This window comes from Monopterus albus, unplaced genomic scaffold (assembly GCF_001952655.1).
Source record: "Monopterus albus unplaced genomic scaffold, M_albus_1.0 scaffold158.1, whole genome shotgun sequence".
NCBI classification, from domain to species: Eukaryota; Metazoa; Chordata; class Actinopteri; order Synbranchiformes; family Synbranchidae; genus Monopterus; species Monopterus albus.
The window spans coordinates 778,252-796,830 of NW_018128038.1; the positions used below are offsets into that span (position 1 = coordinate 778,252).

Consider the following 18,579-nt stretch of genomic DNA (forward strand, 5'->3'; position numbering starts at 1 on the left):
CAGAATAAAGTGATTTCTTGTAATTGTGTGTGATTCTAATTTACATTTAGTGGATAGTCCCCATTTACAACCCACTTGGGCAAACATACATGAGGCCTCTATGAAGCCAGATTGCTACAAACTGCCCAGATGTAGCTCAAATACCAGTCTTTTACTAACCAGGTTGGAGCATAATTGGAATTTGTTGGCTGGATTGTTAACACCTTTGACTGAAAATGCTGTTTAACCTGATCAATGATAAAATAAATTTACAAAAAGAGACTTTTCTCATTGTTTTGACTTAAGTGACACGTGGTTTTACTAATCTGACATGTCTTGACACATTGTAAATCTAAATGGTAGAGGGCATATTGGATCTCTTTAATTTAATTCTAGTGTGTTAATAATGTCAATTATGTATGTTTTCATGTTGTTATAATGTGGTGATTTTTGGCCACACTGTAACATCTACCACTCAGTTTGTTCATGTCTATTAGGTAAACACAATGTGTGGTCATGTCTGTGCCCGAGGCTTTACACTGACTGATTCATGGTGTGATTCTGACCATGCAATAAATATATCAGATTTTATTAAATATCCTACTTTATTTTATTTAGTGTTCATTTATTCTTTCATTCTTGCTTTTCAAAATCTATTGCCTGTTGCAGCATGTTCTTCATGAAGAATAAGTCCTGTTACCCACAATGCAACTTGATTGACAATAGTTAACTGTGTTATTCCAGTGTTTGATGGCGACAAATGTATATATGTACTCCTTTATACCTGTTTTTTCACATATGCAATAATACTTCCCTACAGCTGTTACTAGTTCCCCTTTAACAGCCTGGGAGAGAAATGTCAGGCTCAGTCACTGTGCAAAAATAATAATGCATTGTCTCAGATCAGTATTTTGGGTGTGGGTGTGGGTGTGTGTGTGTGTGTGTGTGTACTTCACCAGCTCAGATATAAATGCAAATTTACAAATAAAAGTCCCACAACTGATCCAACCAGTCAGAAGTGCCAAACCCCTTAGTGTTACCTTGTAAGAATGTTGTCTTTAAGAGGTGGAGCACAATTAGCTGATCCTCTGCAGGTGAAAATCATCTGCACAGAGGTGGGTGAAAACACTGCAGAGTGAGCTGAACACTGGCACTAACATCCAGTGAGCTGCAGACAGAGAGTGAGGTCTGGCACAGGTGAGGTTTTTAATTACAAAGACGTTTTCATATCATTTTAAGACTGTTTTCTTTTTTTCCTCTTTTACATACTTTGTTTCTGGTGTTAACCTTCCAGCCAAGTAAATATGGCCGCCTTTAAAAGCTTCTTGGATAATGTCGTCCGTCGTAAAACCCCCACAAATGACGGCAGCACAGTGAGTACCATGCCATGAGAATACACCTGTTGTTAGTTTGATGAATATGATTCTAGTTTTTAATGAGTAGTGCTTTGTTTTCTGAAGAGCTGGAACTGACAGCTCTGCTTGCTGTCACGTCAACAGGCTCTTCTCCATATTTCCTGTCACCATGCCTTGTGATAAACCTGCTAGGAATTAAAAATCTTCTTCAGAAATGAAAAATACCTGCACCTATGAATCACTAATGTTTTGCAGCAGCCAGTGTTTGCATTTTTGCTTATACCTTTAGGGGCCAGTTAAGGGGAAACCCGTGTTTTATGGAACAGTCCCTCCATATCCGAACTTCAACGCCAGCAATGATGCTGCAGTTCTTAAGAGCGCCATTGAAAGTAAAGGTGTGTGTGCACACTCATGGTGTCTTAGGAATTACCTCATGTTTGTAAGGTTAGGTTGTTCTAGACATGATTTTGCTGTGGTTTAAAGAAAGTAAGATAAAGTGCAACTTGTCTGTCGCAGGAGTGGATGAGGATGTGATCAATGCAGTCCTGGTGAAGAGAAACAACGAGCAGAGGCAAAAAATTAAAGCTGTTTATGAAGCAAACGCTGGGAAGGTGAGTCATTCATGTCATATGGTCAAATAAGAAATATGAGCAACAGGCTGCACCCAAAGCACCATGTCTCTGACTTCACTTGGTGAGATGTTTTCAGATTTAAGAGGTTTGTGTCCCATATGGCATTGTGACAAGTCATTCATTCCCTAAACAGCATACAGTATGTATTTAATATAAAGTCCTTCTTTGAGGAGATGTGTTATGGTGGGGTCCCTCACCAGGGGGTGAGAGAGAATGAGGACTCAAAGTGCAACCACAGGTGCTAGTAAACAAGTGTCTTTATTGCAATATACATAGATAAGTGGACAAAGTCAATGGGTTAAGTGTGGTCCAAACCAGTGTTGAGCAGTGGAGGTTGAGAAGATCAGGATGGGCAGGTGAGTAGATGGGAGAACGGCAGGAACCAAAGGACAGGAAGGTGAGTAGACAGGTGAGCAGCAGTAACCAGAGAATGGGAAGGTGAACAGACAGCAGGTAAGATGACAGGCGAGCAGCAGGAACCAGGATGACAGGTAAGATAACAGGCAAGCAGCAGGAACAAGGAGGATTGCCGGAAGTAATCATGGCAGGGACCAGGAGGATCATCAACTTGTGTGGCTGCATCAAACAAAACAAATCTCACTGTCAGCATCAAACAAAACAAATCTCACTGTCAGCATCAAACAAAACAAATCTCACTGTCAGCATCAAACAATGTTTTCAGATTTAAGAGGTTTGTGTCCCATATGGCATTGTGACAAGTCATTCATTCCGTACACAGCATTAAAATTACAGCTACTATTTCAGTACTTATTTTACATTGACTCAAGTTAAAAACTTGTATGTTTGTGCCTAAGTTCTTTGCATTGATGAGAGAGTTGTTGATGTTATCACTCTTGCTACTGAAACTCTACAGATCATATGTCATCACAAAACAACATCACCATACTTTATCATATTTTATGGTGGTGTTCTGTTCTACCCAATCTCAGTCGTCAGTGTGTTTTTATCCTGTAAGTACTGCTTGCGGTTATAGTGGCCACTGTTCAGCAAAAGTTGTATTGTCTGTCTTTAAAGCCACTATGTGTAACATCTGAACATTTTCTACTTTGGACCCCTCTGGTCATAGTATCAAAAGATGTACTGAGGCAAATCCTATCACACATGCACAAATTGATACACAATAGCTTTCATTTTTGCAGCAGTCATTGTCAGTTTTACAATTCCACTCATGCCTAAATGTGGTTGCTGCTTGTATGTTGCAGAAGCTGGAAGTTGCTCTGAAGAAAGCTCTCAAGTCAGATCATGAGGACATCTGTCTGGCTCTGCTCATGCCACCGGCTTATTATGATGCCTTCCTATTCAGGAAAGCCACAAAGGTAAATATAGTTTACAGTATGTATTTAATATAAAGTCCTTCTTTGAGGAGATGTGTTATGGTGGGGTCCCTCACCAGGGGGTGAGAGAGAATGAGGACTCAAAGTGCAACCACAGGTGCTAGTAAATAAGAGTCTTTATTGCAATATACATAGATAAGTGGACAAAGTCAATGGGTTAAGTGTGGTCCAAACCAGTGTTGAGCAGTGGAGGTTGAGAAGATCAGGATGGGCAGGTGAGTAGATGGGAGAACGGCAGGAACCAAAGGACAGGAAGGTGAGTAGACAGGCAAGCAGCAGTAACCAGAGAATGGGAAGGTGAACAGACAGCAGGTAAGATGACAGGCGAGCAGCAGGAACCAGGATGACAGGTAAGATAACAGGCAAGCAGCAGGAACAAGGAGGATTGCCGGAAGTAATCATGGCAGGGACCAGGAGGATCATCAACTTGTGTGGCTGCATCAAACAAAACAAATCTCACTGTCAGCATCAGCGTTCACATAGCAACAACTTCATCATCTCCGTGTCAATGATCTGGCCAAGACGGGCCGTCTGCCAGCGTGTTAAATGGGCACAGCTTAATCAGTGGAAATGAGCCTCAGCTGTGCACCACACCCAGTGAGCTGCTGATTGAGGTGATGCCCCTCAGCTGTGTTGCCGAGCCTGCAGGATGAGAGGATGGAGAGAGAAAGGGGAAAGAGAAGCAGGTCGCGCCGAGCAGACCTTACAAGATGTATATTTTAATAGCAATAATTCTTGAAAGGTTATACACTGAGATTTTATTTACTTTTTTTGCTGCTGGGTCTTCTCTTGTGTGTTAGTAGAACATGCAACCAAGTTAAAAAAAAAAGTGGTGATGTGACAGTGTGCAAGGTTCATCCCCTTTTTTTTCAGTAACAGTTTTTCATGTTTACACCTGGAAGCTGCTTTTTATTAATTTTTTTTTTTAATTATTATTATTATTCCAACAGGGTGTAGGAACAAAAGAGGACGTCCTGGTAGAGATTCTGGCAACCAGAACAAACCAAGAGATTTGTGAGATCAAGAAGGTTTTCAAAGAAGGTTTGGCCTGATTCAGTGTAGTTATTCTATTAATTGTTGTCTACATGCTGAACTCTCACATTTTACATAATACCTTAGGTATGTAGCTGACAATGTTGAGTCTCCAGTGAAGTAATATATCAACACTGATGAACCATAATGATGAACCATAATCATCCAGTCATGAGGAATATAAGCCATTCAGCAACAGCTGTAACCACTGCAATCATACTTTGTTCCATTATGTTACTGTAGAGTCTGTTCTCTTTGTGTGGAAATGCTCTTGCATCCTCAGAGTACAAAGAAGAGTTAGAGGATGTTATTAAGAATGAGACCAGTGGTGACTTCAACAAGGCCCTTCTTGCCATGTTACAAGCAAACAAAGATGAGAGCAATGTAGTCGACATGGCCCAAGCTAAAAAAGACGCAGAGGTAAAACCAGGAAAATTTACGTTTGGAGAATACTGGCCTACTAAATCTTTGAGTAAAACAATCAAAACAAACTGTATTAAGTAAAGGAGTGATTCTGTTTTCTATCTGCAGGCCCTGTTTGAGGCAGGAGAGAACACAAAAGGAACCAACGTGTCCACCTTCATCGATATCCTGACCACGCGGAGCGGGCCACAGCTCGCACAGAGTGAGTGCTCGAAATGTGTGAATGCTTCATGTGTTGGTTTTGACTCCTCATAGTCTGAAACAGTTAAAACCTGTATTTCAAAGTGAAGGGACACATATCTGGACAGACAGGGGGCTCTGTTATGAACACTCACTCACTGGAGGGGGAGTGTGCGAAAAACACTTTTTTTTTTTTTGAGGGTTTATGTAATTATCTCATGCCTCATACACTAACTTTTTGGAGAGACATCTGGTTTATATTTGACAACTACAATAGCTCATTTAGCCATAAACATTTGTTCTTTGTCTTTACTTGCCAGCATTCCAGCAATACACCTCTGTCAGTGACAACACATTCCCTAAAGCCCTGGAAAAGGAGATGAAACATGACATTAAACACTGTTTAATGGACATTGGTAAGGTTTTTGTCATCATATCTTTCCTGCAATGATGTGATTTGGTGTCACTGGAGCAGGGACATTTCTGCAATTTTGAGTTTTGCAGTACATAGAGAATGATTTCAAAGGCCATGAACAGCCTTTTCTCAATCGGTTTCAACAGTCCTATATGAACACAAAGTTGACAACAGTTTTGATTAGTTTTCTGTGTCTGTTCTTGTCTGTGCTTTTCATCTGAAGAAAGGTGATGTGGTACATTCTGTCCACTTGTCTTGGCAGGCCACTGTCAATCAAACCACACCCATGTAGTCCTGGAGAAGCAGATTAGCTCAGTTTTTGACTGATCATGAAAACTAAGGAATTATTTTGTATATAGAAGAATGCTGATGTTTAAAACCAGATTTTCAAGTCCTCCTTTTGTCAGTGACCAGCACCTATCCTGACTATTGCTGCTTGAATGGTGATATGAACAATCTCTTAATAAGACTATAGGGTGCAGCGGTCATCCACATTACAGCAAGTAGAAAAAGTGTGTGACAGAATGAGTGACTCAACAAAGATTTTGCTTTTTCGGGTCAAAAGTTAAAAGTTTACTCAGTGAGTGGAGCAAAACAAAAGATCATAAGGTCTAAAGGATTCCTCCTCCAGGGACCATGAGTGAATGGAAATCTGGCCAGTATTGTCAAGCGAAACACCTTAAATCCACAAATTTTATAAAAAAATCCATCCGAATAAGTAAAAATGACAAGAACTGCATGAATTAACTATCCAAACAAGGCTTTTTCATTGGCACTGTGACCACACACACACACAAATTCACATTAAGCAAAAATACTATCCAAACAAGTCTTAATCATTGGCACTGTGACCACACACACACTGAGATGTAGTGTCTATACAATTTTTGGATGTTCTACAAGATGAACTATAACACAGACTAAAGCAACATCATGATCTGTCAGACTGCTGAACACTGATATTTCAATTCCAATGTCTGTGATTGTCTTCATTTAGTGAAATGTGCCTGGAACACACCAGCTTTCTTTGCTGAGAAGCTCCATCTGGCTATAAAGGTGTGGACGACTGTCTCTCTGCTTCTTTTTCTTATGATATGTCAGCGTGTCTGACTTTTTTTTTTTTCCTTATGTAACTTGACTAAAACATAATCTTTACCCAAATGTTTTGATTTGCTTGTCACCCTAAACACTGAAATAAATGTTCCAGTTTCTGGGTAAAGATTAAAATCCCCACCATGTACTCGGAGTGAAAAATGGTCTTGGCCAGAGTTTCTAAGTGGATTGAAGACCAAGGAGTACTACTCAGTCAGTGAAAGCAATTGGCTCTGTGTTGTGTTCTCATAGGGCCTCGGCACAAATGAGGCAACGCTGACCAGAGTGCTCGTGAGCCGCTCTGAGGTTGACCTGAAGAAGATTGTGGAGGAATACAGGGCCATGTATGGCACTAGTCTACAGGAGCACATAGTGGTAAAATAACCCATTAAAATTACTATTAAGAATTATATTTCCTGAATGTGTGCTTTTTATAATGGCTTTTTTTTATTACTCAATATGATCAAGTAAAAAAATCTAATTATAGTTTTACAGTATTTCAGCCTCCCACATCTTTGTCTTGGTTCCACAGAAAGATACCAGTGCATATTATCAGAAGATCCTGATTGGACTGTGTGGAGCCGGTTGAAAAAACTCAGAAATGTAGTCATAAGCTCATGAGAAAAGGTGGAGGAGTCAAATATTTTCTCTGCAATCTTTTGAAGACTATAATCTCACCAAAGTGCTCATCCTGTGATATGTTTATAACAGTTTGGAATAAGGTCATGGATTGCAAATTGTGGAAAAAAGTGATTTAAAATAACCAGTGAGAAATAAAAATCTTTAAATGACTGCCACATAAGAATTTGTTGTTAGATTTCTGGCTGCTATTCTTGTTTTTTTTAATGTGTCTCTATTTGCTTTACTATGTTTTTCTTTTTAATGAATTCTCCAGTAGGCTACATCAGTTCACATATACTAACCTGTAATTCACAAATGGTTTATTATATTACATTCAAATATGTTTGAAAATGTGAAGAAGGAAGAAGAGGAGGAAGGTGGGGTAGGAGAAAGAAGAATTAGGATGGGTAGAAAATCTCAAGCATGCAGCAGCTCATTTCTTTATAGTTTTCTCGTTTTATGACTTTTTTTTCCCACATAAATGCTGTTAATTTGCTTGTTTTACTCATTTGTATGTGTTTTCTTAAGTTGCAGTGTGTTGAGTTTCTGAGGGCCTTAGAAAAATATAGATAAAAGCCCTTGTATTTATTAAGGAGAATGAGAAAACCCAGTGAATGTGGTTGTCATGTATAGTTGTTTTTTCAGTTTGTGACATTTGTCCCATAAATGCTGTGTTAATTTGCTTGTTTTATTCATTTTAAACCAGAAAGTTTTTTTCATAACACTTACCCTTTACATTGGGAAGTGAATGACAGCAGACTTCAATCTATAAGCAAGTCTGCTTCTTAGAGATTTGTTACAAAACTGAAATGAAAAAGTAAAACCCAAGTATTTCACTACATAGTCTCACTCACCTGATTAACTGTAGCTACTTTGTTGCTTTTGACGCAATTTACGTCACAGTCTGCGCTTTATCTGCGCAGAGTTGCGCAGGAGCGACGCTTGTGAACACAAGTACGTGACGCGGAATGTTTGCCGTGTCCGGAAGTGCTGTAGCATTTTGGCCAGCTTGGATGTGTTAGACCTTATTTATTATGGTCAGCTCAGCCATTAAAATGGGTATTGTTTAGTTCTAAGTAAGCGACCACGTGTATTTGTTTGATGCACAACGTACTCCGAGTACGTGGCGCAGCTAGAAACTTTAGATAAAAACCTGACTGGTATGCGAGATGGATAGCTAGCCGGATAGCTAGCAGGCTAATTAACTGTAGGTTTGTATTCGTTTACTGCTTGTTTTAAAGCCAAGTTATAAGGGAAGTATGAGTAGGAGTTAGAAGACTGTTCACATTCTTCAGCGATAAATGCGATGCGGTTTAACTTCATTAATCAGGTGTCAGTGATGTTAGGGATACTGAGAACATAAGTACTTTAACTGGGCTTCAACTGGTTGTTTGTGGGCTTGAAAATGGATGAGAAATACAGCAGCAACGTACTCTCAGGGGGAAAACTGGGCATGGTCGAAGTGCCCGATTCCAGGTACGTCTCTTGTTTAACCATTTCATCTAACCGCTGTGGGTTATTTCTTGTGTTTTTGTCATTAAGTCAGCCAGGTCACATCACTACAGCTGTAGTCCATATGTTCGGGTTAGGTCCTTTTTTACGTTGCACTGCATTACCCACCTTCATTACTAATACGTTGTTCTTTGCCCTTTTTCTCTAAAGGTTAACTAGGTACATAGTTCTGCTGGTCATCTCGAAGGTTCTCAAGGCTCTAGGGATCTTTGAGTCATATGATATTCTAAAAGTTGTTCACATTGTCCAGTTTGTCTTCATACTAAAATTAGGGTGAGTGCTCCTGAGCTCATTACTTGAGTGTTCGTTTCATCCATGTTCTGGAACTTAAGCATTTAACTTTATTGCTTTATATATTTGTATTCAAGGATGTGACAACATGCTGACGGTGATCCTTCCTTTTTTCCTTCTTAGAAGTGCGGTTATTCTACTTTTCTTTCAAAAGCCTTTTTCCTCTGGCAAAGTCATCTCAAAAAGACAGGTTTGTTGGATTTCTTCATCTTCATCTAGTGAGTGATCAAGCACTTGCTTAATAATAATAAAAAAAGAAATGTATTTTTCTCTGTGGTTCATGACTTCTTTGCCATTTCAAACTTTTTGAAACCTGTTGCCTGTCAGGTTTTAGGGAGTGTTAGAAATGTTTAAGGAAAGGAGCATTTGTTCTAATACCACTGTAAATCCATGTTTTCAATCTGCCATAGTGATTAATCTGTGATTATTTTTTTTTTCAATCTGTTTTCTTTTAGTGGATAAAGTTACTAAAGCATGCTGTTTTCAGCTGTGTCGTATCACTTCTGGGCTTCTTTGGTCTAACTCTTTGTGGACCTCTAAGGTAAAATGTCTTGTCACACCAGTAGTTAGAGATGTCAGTACAGCCTGTAACTGTGGATGTGAGCAGATGTGCACTTTTAACTGTGTTTGCACCACATCTGTTTGCATATGCTGCTGTGTTCATGGTGTTATTGAAACTGTCTCATATCTCTCACAGGACATTGTTGCTTTTAGAGCACAATGACGTGGTGGTCATTGGTCTCCTCAGTGTCCTGTTCACAAGCTCAGGAGGGGGCCCATCCAAGGTAGGAGGCCACAAATTTACATCAGTACACTGAAAACAAAAACTTGTGGCTTAAAAAAAAAAAAAAGTCCCTTTCTATTATGTTTTGCCTTACATGCATTTCTGCTGGTCTTTCTACAACTCTGCAGACCAGAGGTGCCGCTTTCTTCATCATCGCTGTGATCTGCCTCCTCCTTTTTGACAACGATGATCTAATGGCGAAGATGGCAGACCACCGTATCCTTTCATCCTTATGATAGCAAGCGGTTAGGCCTGTTTTCACTTTATTAACGTAAGCAGATTGTATTGTTCATTACCATATTTGTCTCTTTGAATTATGTTTCCTTGACTCATCTTCAAACCAGCTGAGGGACATCATGACAGTGCGCTAACTCATTGCCTTCACACTGCAATTGCATTTTTAGGGGTTGCGGATCACAAAGTAAGCACATTAAAATGTTATTTTTATTGCAGTTTAACAATTACCGTATTAGTTTTGCTTTACAAATGAATTTCCATGTCTCTTCCTGTCCTTCCTGTCAGGGTGGAGTTGTGCTGCTGGTGGTATCTCTGTGTCTGAAAGTGGGCTTCCACACAGCCTCCAGGAAACTGTCAGTGGAAATTGGTGGTGCAAAACGCCTCTATGCCCTTGACAGCCTGGTTTCTGCCATGGTGCTGCTGCCATGGGTCATAGTGCTGTCAGTGACCACAGAAGTAAGTGCACAGTTCATAGCCTGAGCCCTGTGAACCAAATTTGGCTCTAGGAATGGCAGTATTGCTCTGTCTGTCTGTCTGTTGATTGCTCAGTGTGCTTTGGAATATCACAGCATTTACTGGATAGATTGTCATGAAATTTAGAACATGTAAATCAGTTGGTGCCATCATCAGATCTAATTTACACTTTATCCAGTGTCTAGTGACTACATTCCTGTTCCTTTAGAAGCAGATGTTAATTGTTAATTAACCTCTGGTGACCACAAAACTCTTGGAGCCGGGAATTATCAAACGCAGGGTTGGTGTTCCGATAGACTGCATTTTCACTCCAAATTAAGCTTGAAGCCTAATAAATCTGTTACTCCTATTTATTTTATTAGCAAAGATTAATGTTCTAAATATTCAGGTAAGGCCTTTTTGTTTTATGCTGGTGATGACTAGTCCCTTTCCTTGGATAAAAATGACGAAGGTCGCTGGCAGCAGATTGCATGAGTTTTAGTTGGTCAACCATAAATTAACCCACACTGGCTGTCTGTTCGCCAGTTATTTAAACATAGTTGGTGCTGTTTTTATTAATTTGACTGTTTATATAAACAAACTCTGTTAAATGCATCTTGTTTAGATCCACTTCTCCATCTTGTAAAATAATGACAACAATGTCTATTCATGCTCAAATGATGAATGACAAAAGGTTTTAATTTTACTATATCTTTTTAGTCAGATCATTATTTGACCTCCTCACTGACTGTTTTCGCTCTGCCTTTCCACTAGAGCAAAGTGGAATCATGGTCATCCCTCGTCCTGCCTTTTGGGGTGATCATCTTCTTTGTTATGATCCTGGAGTTTTATGTCGAGGCCATCTGCAACACAAAGATGGAGACACCAAGGTGTGCCCGCTACGGTGCCATTGCACTCTTCCTCAGTGCCCTGCTGCTGGCCAACTTCTGGACTCACCCGCTGACTGACCAACTGCGCTACATGAGCAAACCATCTCAGCAGGTCAGCACAGAGCACGTGCTCTCTGGAGGAGTGCTAGTCAGCAGCATCTTCTTCATCATGTGTAAGTAATAGATTTGGGAGTCAGCAGGAGAAGTTAAAGGTGTATGTACTTATTTCTTACTTTTATGCCTCCACGCCAGTGATATGTATCCACTGCCAGAGGCATCATCTTTTTGGGTTGTTCATCCATCTGTCTAGGCTGTTATTGTGAACGTAATATCTCGAGAAGGCCTTGAGGGAATTTCTTCAGATGTGGTACAAATATCGACTTAGACTCAAGGATGAACTGATTAGAGTTTAGTGGTCAAAGCTCAAGGTCGCAGTGACCTTACATCTGTCCTGTTCTCATGAACTTGACTGGTTGGCTGAGGCATACAACCTTGAAGCAGTAGTTTTAGTTGTAAGATCTTAAAATTATCTGTTAAAATGAGATCCAGAGCAAGGACGTACATGGATTAGCATGTTAACTAGATAACCTTTTTTGACAATTTCACATTGTCCTGGATCTGTTGGTTCTTTGAAAGTCTCACATAACTTGTCATGGCAACATGTCTGTAATGTCATACCTTCCAGGGTAGCAGGTTAGTCCTTAGGCTTATTCAGTGTAAACAACACAATGCCACAGATTTAAAGAAGCAACTCACTGACATCAGAGCAATTATAATTAAACATGAGCTTAAAGTATACAGACAGTACTGAGAGATCGACAGAACCCTTTGGCTTGACCCCAAATTGGTTCAGTTGGGAGAAAATAATTTACTGAGGTGGATTGTTAAGACCTTATATTAAGGGCAGACAAAGAGGAGCTGTGCTCTTACCACCACAGAGTCGTGTGCACTGACCTCAGATTTCTCTGTTTTTTATAGAGGGTTGTTAATGTGGAAAATTTAATCAAGAGCACAATTTTCCGAGCTATTTGAAAAGTGCACCTGGCTCTGAAACTATTCCTGTGAGTTTTCATAGTCTGCCTTGTTCCCATGTGCCTTAAAAACAAAGGATCTAAAGCTTATTATTACATTTTTCTCCATGTGCGCTACAGTTGCTTCAGGAATGATTCTCACCCCTACAGTTTATGCACATTTTACTGCTGTAAATTGACACTAAAAACAAACAAGGGGTGAAGCGGTGGGAATCATACTGCATCTGACATGGCAGGATTTATGAGGAATTCATAAGTTGAGTGCTTGGCATCAGAATCTGCTTTATTGGCAAAGTGTGTCGGACACACGAGGAATTTGACTCGTATGTATATACAGTGGGTACGGAAAGTATTCAGACCCTCTTAACATTCTTGCAGATTTATTAAAAAAGAAAAACTGAAATATCACATGGTCATAAGTATTCAGACACTTTGCTCAGTATTTAGTAGAAGCACCCTTTTGAGCTAATACAGTCATGAGTCTTTTTGGGAATGATGCAACAAGTTTTTCACACCTGCATTTGGGGATCCTCTACCATTCCTCCTTGCAGATCCTCTCCAGTTCTGTCAGGTTGGATGGTAAACGTTGGTGGACAGCCATTTTCAGGTCTCTCCAGAGATGCTCAATTGGGTTTAAGTCAGGGCTCTGGCTGGTAAGGGGGTCTGAATACTTTCCGTACCCACTGTATCCCCGTGCAAGGGGCAAGTAAACAGTAAACCAACATAAGGCTGTGTAGTATAACAAAATAAGCAGTATAAACAGGCAGTAAACAATGCAGACACATATTTTAACAACTGCATGAACTAATGTCACATGATGATGTGAATGGCAAGACACTTTAAGTGAGAAGAAACTGATCTATTTGGATCAAGTGATTGCTGAAATGTGTTACATAATTATTTGCAGGAAAAAGAATGAGAGGTGCTCTAATGTTGTGCAAAAAAAAACTAAATTTGGAGAAAATTAAAAGCTGTCATTTGAGCATTGAGGCAAAGCATTGAAGAAAAAAACAATAATAATCATTGTAGAACTTGTCTGTGCTCGCATTCATTTTACCGGATTGTCACTCTGGATGTATGAGCATACAGCTGTGCGCAGCATTACTATTAAAATTTTAACAGAACTACTATAAACTGCGCTGTCATATCAAAGCAGTGGATATGCAGTCGTGGCAACATTAACTCTTTAAATGGATATTTATGCATTTTATTTGTCAGCCACTTCCCTCTGCATTTGACAGTTTTGTTTTTGCAGCTATGTGCAAATAAAATCTTTAAATCCTTCACCACCCTCCAGCAGAAGCTCTTCCTCTGCTGCGGTGACAGACTGCACTCTCTCTCCTGCCTGCAGACAACCAGAAACCAGCTGATCATGGTTTCAGCTGTCAACAGCTGAAACCATGATCATAGTCTAGTCTAGACATAGTCTAGTCACTGACCATGAGAACATACACTTATCTTGGATGATTGAATCCAGCTTTTCTAATCCACAACACAGGTGGGGGTTGAAGAACCAAAATATCCAGATAATAAACTGGCATTAAAAAAATCCAGAATTGCTCATTTGATCTGGGATCTGTTATTGACATACGATGAACAACCCCCAGGTGGGTTAGGATGAGAGGTGCTCTAATAAACAAAGAGAAATACAAATACACACATTGTGATTTAGATGCACTTCCCCATTTGGACTGAAACAAAAACAAAGAAACGGGTCAGAAAAAGACCTATGTATATCCACTATAGTAGTCAGTCAGATTTTAATACAAAGTTCATTTTAACAGAGATAAATCCACAGTATTATATTATGTTAGCAACAAGTACTAGAAAGCTAAGACTCATCAAATATGATTTTGATTTTTCTACCTCCAGTGTGAGATGATTGAGATGAACTTGCATTAAACATTTCATACACTGCCCTCTCTTGTATTTCTCTGCAGCGTCCAGTATTCTTACATCTCCATCAAAGAAAGGTCACAAGGGCACCTTGGTTGGTTATTCGCCTGAAGGCACTCCTCTTTACAACTTCATGGGCGACGCCCTGCAACACACGTCACAGTCTCTGCCACGTTTCATCAAAGATTCATTAAAACAGATCCTGGAGGAATACGACTCTCGTCAGATCTTCTACTTCCTGTGTCTTAACCTGGTATGTGCAGTGTCAGGAGGAGAAAATGTAAAACTGAATGTCAAGTGTACCATGATGGATAACACTTGGTGGGTGGGGGCTTTGGATGTGGGGTGATGGGAGGCAGTTATTGAAACACCTACAAATGCATGTTTTTTTTTTGTTTGCTTTGTTTTGTTTTTATGCATTGCAAAGCATTGCTTTTGTCCTGTGTTGTTTTTGGGATTTTACAGAGTCAGATTTCACTTTTCAAAGTTAGTGCCTTGTAAATAGCATACAAAACCAGGAACAACTGAAAATATTATTAAGTGCAGAGTAGAGTGAAGTGAAGCATTACAATAATAACCAAGTCATGACAAAAACAGCAGTCTGTTGACAATCCAAATAAGCTAATGCAGGGAAATCCCTCACAAGGACCATCTGACTGTTGGAACACTATAATTTCAACTCAGAGAACCTGCAGCCAGGGCGGCGCTGCCATTTAGGACACCATGGTCGTGTCCCTGGTGGTGTTTTGGGGAATTTGTAGGGGTTAATGGCTCAAGAAAAGTTTATGTTCTACATTCCACACAGATTGCACATGCTGGTATTTCTGGTGAGTTTTGACTCAACAGATTTAAATTTGACTGCATCTGGTAAATACTGTGTAACATTACTGTAAGCCTTTGTAGAAAAGGCTTTAAGACCATGTTTAGATCAACATTTTGGAAGAAAATGATGATCGTACCAGTCAAAGATTTATTTCCAAGATGTAAATAAAATTTCAGCATTGTTTTCAGAAAATAATTGTTTCCACTGGGGCCTGGTGTTGTAGATTGGGTCTGACCTCACACAGACTGTTGCTGTTGCTGCTGTGCATTTTACAGGTGTTCACCTTTGTGGAGCTGTTTTACGGCGTTTGGACTAACAGCCTGGGGCTGATCTCTGATGGCTTCCACATGCTGTTTGACTGCTCTGCTTTAGTCCTGGGCCTGTTTGCTGCCCTTATGACCCGCTGGAAGGCTACCAGGATCTTCTCCTACGGGTAAACTCCCATCAATAACACATGAAAAGGTTTTGGTAGGAAGTGCTGGAGTAAGTTCAGCTGGATGTTTAAGAATGGACTTGTTCTGTGCAGGTATGGTCGTGTTGAAATACTTTCTGGCTTCATCAACGGTTTGTTCCTGATGGTCATCGCTTTCTTTGTCTTTGTGGAGTCAGTCACACGTCTGTTGGATCCTCCTAACATAAACACTGACATGCTGACTGTGAGTAAACCGCTTCTGCATGTAGAGGCTTGTGACTGAAAGTGCATTTGCTCCTTTTTTGATGTACTTTACCATTTATTTGAAATGTCCCGATCACATTTTTGCCCTTTAATCCTGAGAAATTCAGTGTCCTCCCCAGATAGTTAAATTCTGCTGAATACAGCTGCTCACTGCAAACTTCAAGCTCCTTGTCTTTAAAATGTAAAATTTAAAGAATTTTTGTGTAGCACTACTCCACCTGTGAGAAATGTTGTTCTATGTGGTTCCACTGGAACTTTCTAATGCCTTTAATGTTTAAAGTGTTTAACATAAAGGTTATGCTACTGGTTATTTTCAATAGGGATTAACCTGCTGATTATTTTCCTCAATCATCTGACTGGTTTGTAAAACTTCTGCCATCGGTGAGATATGCCGTCACAATGCTCTAAATGATTATCACTGTAGTTAATTTATTGTAGCTGCAGGAAATTGCAGCCATTGCACTCATTTATGTGAGTCTGGAAAGTTTGTGCGTTTCTTGGGTCAGATCGGGATCAGTATGAGTTCTTCTGCAAGTCAGAGATCAGAGAACAAATAGACAATGTGGCAAATACCTAGCCTGTGTGGGTTCTCTCCGGGTACTTCGGCTTCCTCCCACAGTCCAAAGACATGCAGCTTAGGTTGGTGACTCTAAATTGTGCATAGGAGTGAGTGTGGGTGTGTGTGGTTGTTTGTCTACATGTTTTCCTTGTGATAGACTTATTGACCTGTCCAGGGTGTACCACGCCTCTCACCCAGTGCCGGCTGGGATTGGCTCCAACCCCCACAACCCTGCTCAGGAATAAGTGGTATAGATAATGGATGGATGTTATAACTGACGTTTGTTGTTTGGGGTTAAAGTTGTAATCGGGACACATACTTGACCTGTACAGAGGGATGGTGTTCTCGAAGGTATTCATTTTTGAGCTGATTTAAATTTCTTTTTTGGTGGATGGAGTTCGGTTATTTTAGTCTCCTCCTCTCTGTGTGTTCGTTGCCGAGTGTGACAGGCAGTTGGTGAAGATAGATGCACAGGCAGTGTGTTTAGTTTTTTTTCTATAATACCTGTAATAAGCAAATGCACATGATAACCATCAATTTTCATACTATATACATCAATTTTCATGATATACTGTGAAGCTGGTATACCGCTGCAACCCCACTTCAGAAGTCGGCGTTCTGTTTCTTGTCTCCTCCAGCCGGTGTCTGTCGGAGGCTTGCTAGTCAACCTGGTGGGTATCTGCGCATTCAGTCATGCTCACTCCCACGGTGGCAAAAGCTGCTCCTCACATGACCATGGTCACTCGCACCATGGCCACTCCCACAACGAGCACAGCCATGGAGGTCACGGCCACTCACATGGGGGACATGGACACAGTGTGCACGGGCACTCTCATGGCTCAGGGGGTGGAGGCATGAATGCCAATATGAGAGGTGTGTGTTTGGAGCAATGCCCATAAAATAAACATGAAGAGGAAATGGTTGCCAGATACAGTGCTTGTAATGTTTATTTTTTTCCCTAGGTGTTTTCCTTCATGTCCTAGCTGACACTTTGGGCAGCATTGGTGTAATCATCTCCACCATACTCATCCGTCAGTTTGGCTGGCTGATTGCTGACCCTATTTGCTCGCTCTTCATCTCTACGCTCATTTTTCTCAGCGTCATCCCTCTGATGAAGGACTCCTGTGAGGTTCTTCTTCTACGAGCTCCGCTAGAACATGAGAAAGACCTGAACAGTGCGCTGGAGAAGGTTAGAAGTCACACATGGTGATGACAGAAAATGGTTTTACTTCTAGTCATACTGACTCTTTATTAACAGAGTATGCAGACATAAATTTACCTTAAAGGACTTTACTATCTGTACAGTGTACAACACCCTCTGCCCTTAGACCCTCAAATCTGATAAGACAAACTCACCAAAAACCTTTAACTAGAAAATAAATGGAGGAAACCTCAGGAAGAGTAAGAAGAGGGATCTCTTCCAGGATGGACAGATATGCAGTGAACATTGTGTACATAGTAGAGCGATGTAGTAGCTTTTAGCTTTTTTTTTTTTATGCAGACCCGGGTAAAGATGAATGAATAACAATATCTTAAATTCCTAGGCTGTCAAAGCAACCATAGCAGTTTCTATGTGAAGAGTGCACTCTTAAAAATCATAAGCTTCCAGATGATATTTCAAATATAAAAAAGTAATGAACCCTCACATACATGTTTGTTCTTTTTTTTTTTTTTTTTCTTGTTTCAGATCGAGAAGATTGAAGGCGTTCTGTCATACAGAGACCCTCACTTCTGGAGGCATTCAGCCAACATGATCGGTGGGACCATCCACCTGCAGATCATGCCCGATGTTGTGGAGCAGAGGATCATACAGCAGGTCGGTACAACCAGTATGGTTCATGCTAATATTTCACTGCAGGGTCCATATCTGACAACAGTCTGGTCCATCTGCTGGGATGAATCCTAATGTTTGTTGACAAAAAATGCTATTTGTTAATAGACTTGTAGTCAGTGGGTCAGTGTGATCAGATGGACAGGTAGTTGACTGTAGAATTTTTGATTCATAGGTCACACCCATTTTGAAAGACGCCGGGGTGAACAATCTGTCAGTCCAGGTGGAGAAGGAGACATACTTCCAGCACATGTCAGGACTCAGCACCGGATTTCATGAAGTTCTGGCAATGACACAACAGATGGAGTCTATGAAATACCTGAAAGATGGGACGTGGATCATGTAACGTCCATCTATGGGACCAAATGAAACATTAGTGGTTCTTTTTCATTGAAATGTACAGAATATGTATGTGATTTAAATAAATATGGATATACTGGTTTAATCATTGTTTGTTTTTGTGCAGAACAGTTTTACTGGGTTTCTGTCATTCTGGTTGGGTACCCGCAGGT

The 18,579-nt window shown here is 40.3% G+C and overlaps 2 protein-coding genes across 2 annotated transcripts; both read left to right on the forward strand.

Moving 5' to 3' along the window:
* Positions 1–1,040: 1,040 nt before the first annotated feature.
* LOC109968660 (annexin A1-like) lies at positions 1,041–7,262 on the forward strand. The gene is made up of 12 exons (XM_020615074.1): positions 1,041–1,176; positions 1,274–1,352; positions 1,624–1,729; positions 1,851–1,945; positions 3,190–3,303; positions 4,272–4,362; positions 4,637–4,773; positions 4,885–4,978; positions 5,277–5,372; positions 6,369–6,427; positions 6,716–6,838; positions 6,996–7,262. The coding sequence occupies exons 2-12, from the start codon at positions 1,284–1,286 to the stop codon at positions 7,050–7,052; spliced, it is 1,041 nt and encodes a 346-aa protein (XP_020470730.1). The 5' UTR covers positions 1,041–1,176; positions 1,274–1,283; the 3' UTR covers positions 7,053–7,262.
* A 757-nt stretch (positions 7,263–8,019) lies between these two features.
* slc30a5 (solute carrier family 30 member 5) lies at positions 8,020–18,512 on the forward strand. The gene is made up of 16 exons (XM_020615155.1): positions 8,020–8,560; positions 8,747–8,869; positions 9,011–9,077; positions 9,343–9,428; positions 9,585–9,672; positions 9,800–9,887; positions 10,016–10,092; positions 10,194–10,364; positions 11,136–11,424; positions 14,223–14,431; positions 15,277–15,434; positions 15,528–15,657; positions 16,875–17,109; positions 17,199–17,425; positions 17,924–18,052; positions 18,243–18,512. The coding sequence occupies exons 1-16, from the start codon at positions 8,490–8,492 to the stop codon at positions 18,411–18,413; spliced, it is 2,319 nt and encodes a 772-aa protein (XP_020470811.1). The 5' UTR covers positions 8,020–8,489; the 3' UTR covers positions 18,414–18,512.
* The last annotated feature ends 67 nt before the right edge of the window (positions 18,513–18,579 follow it).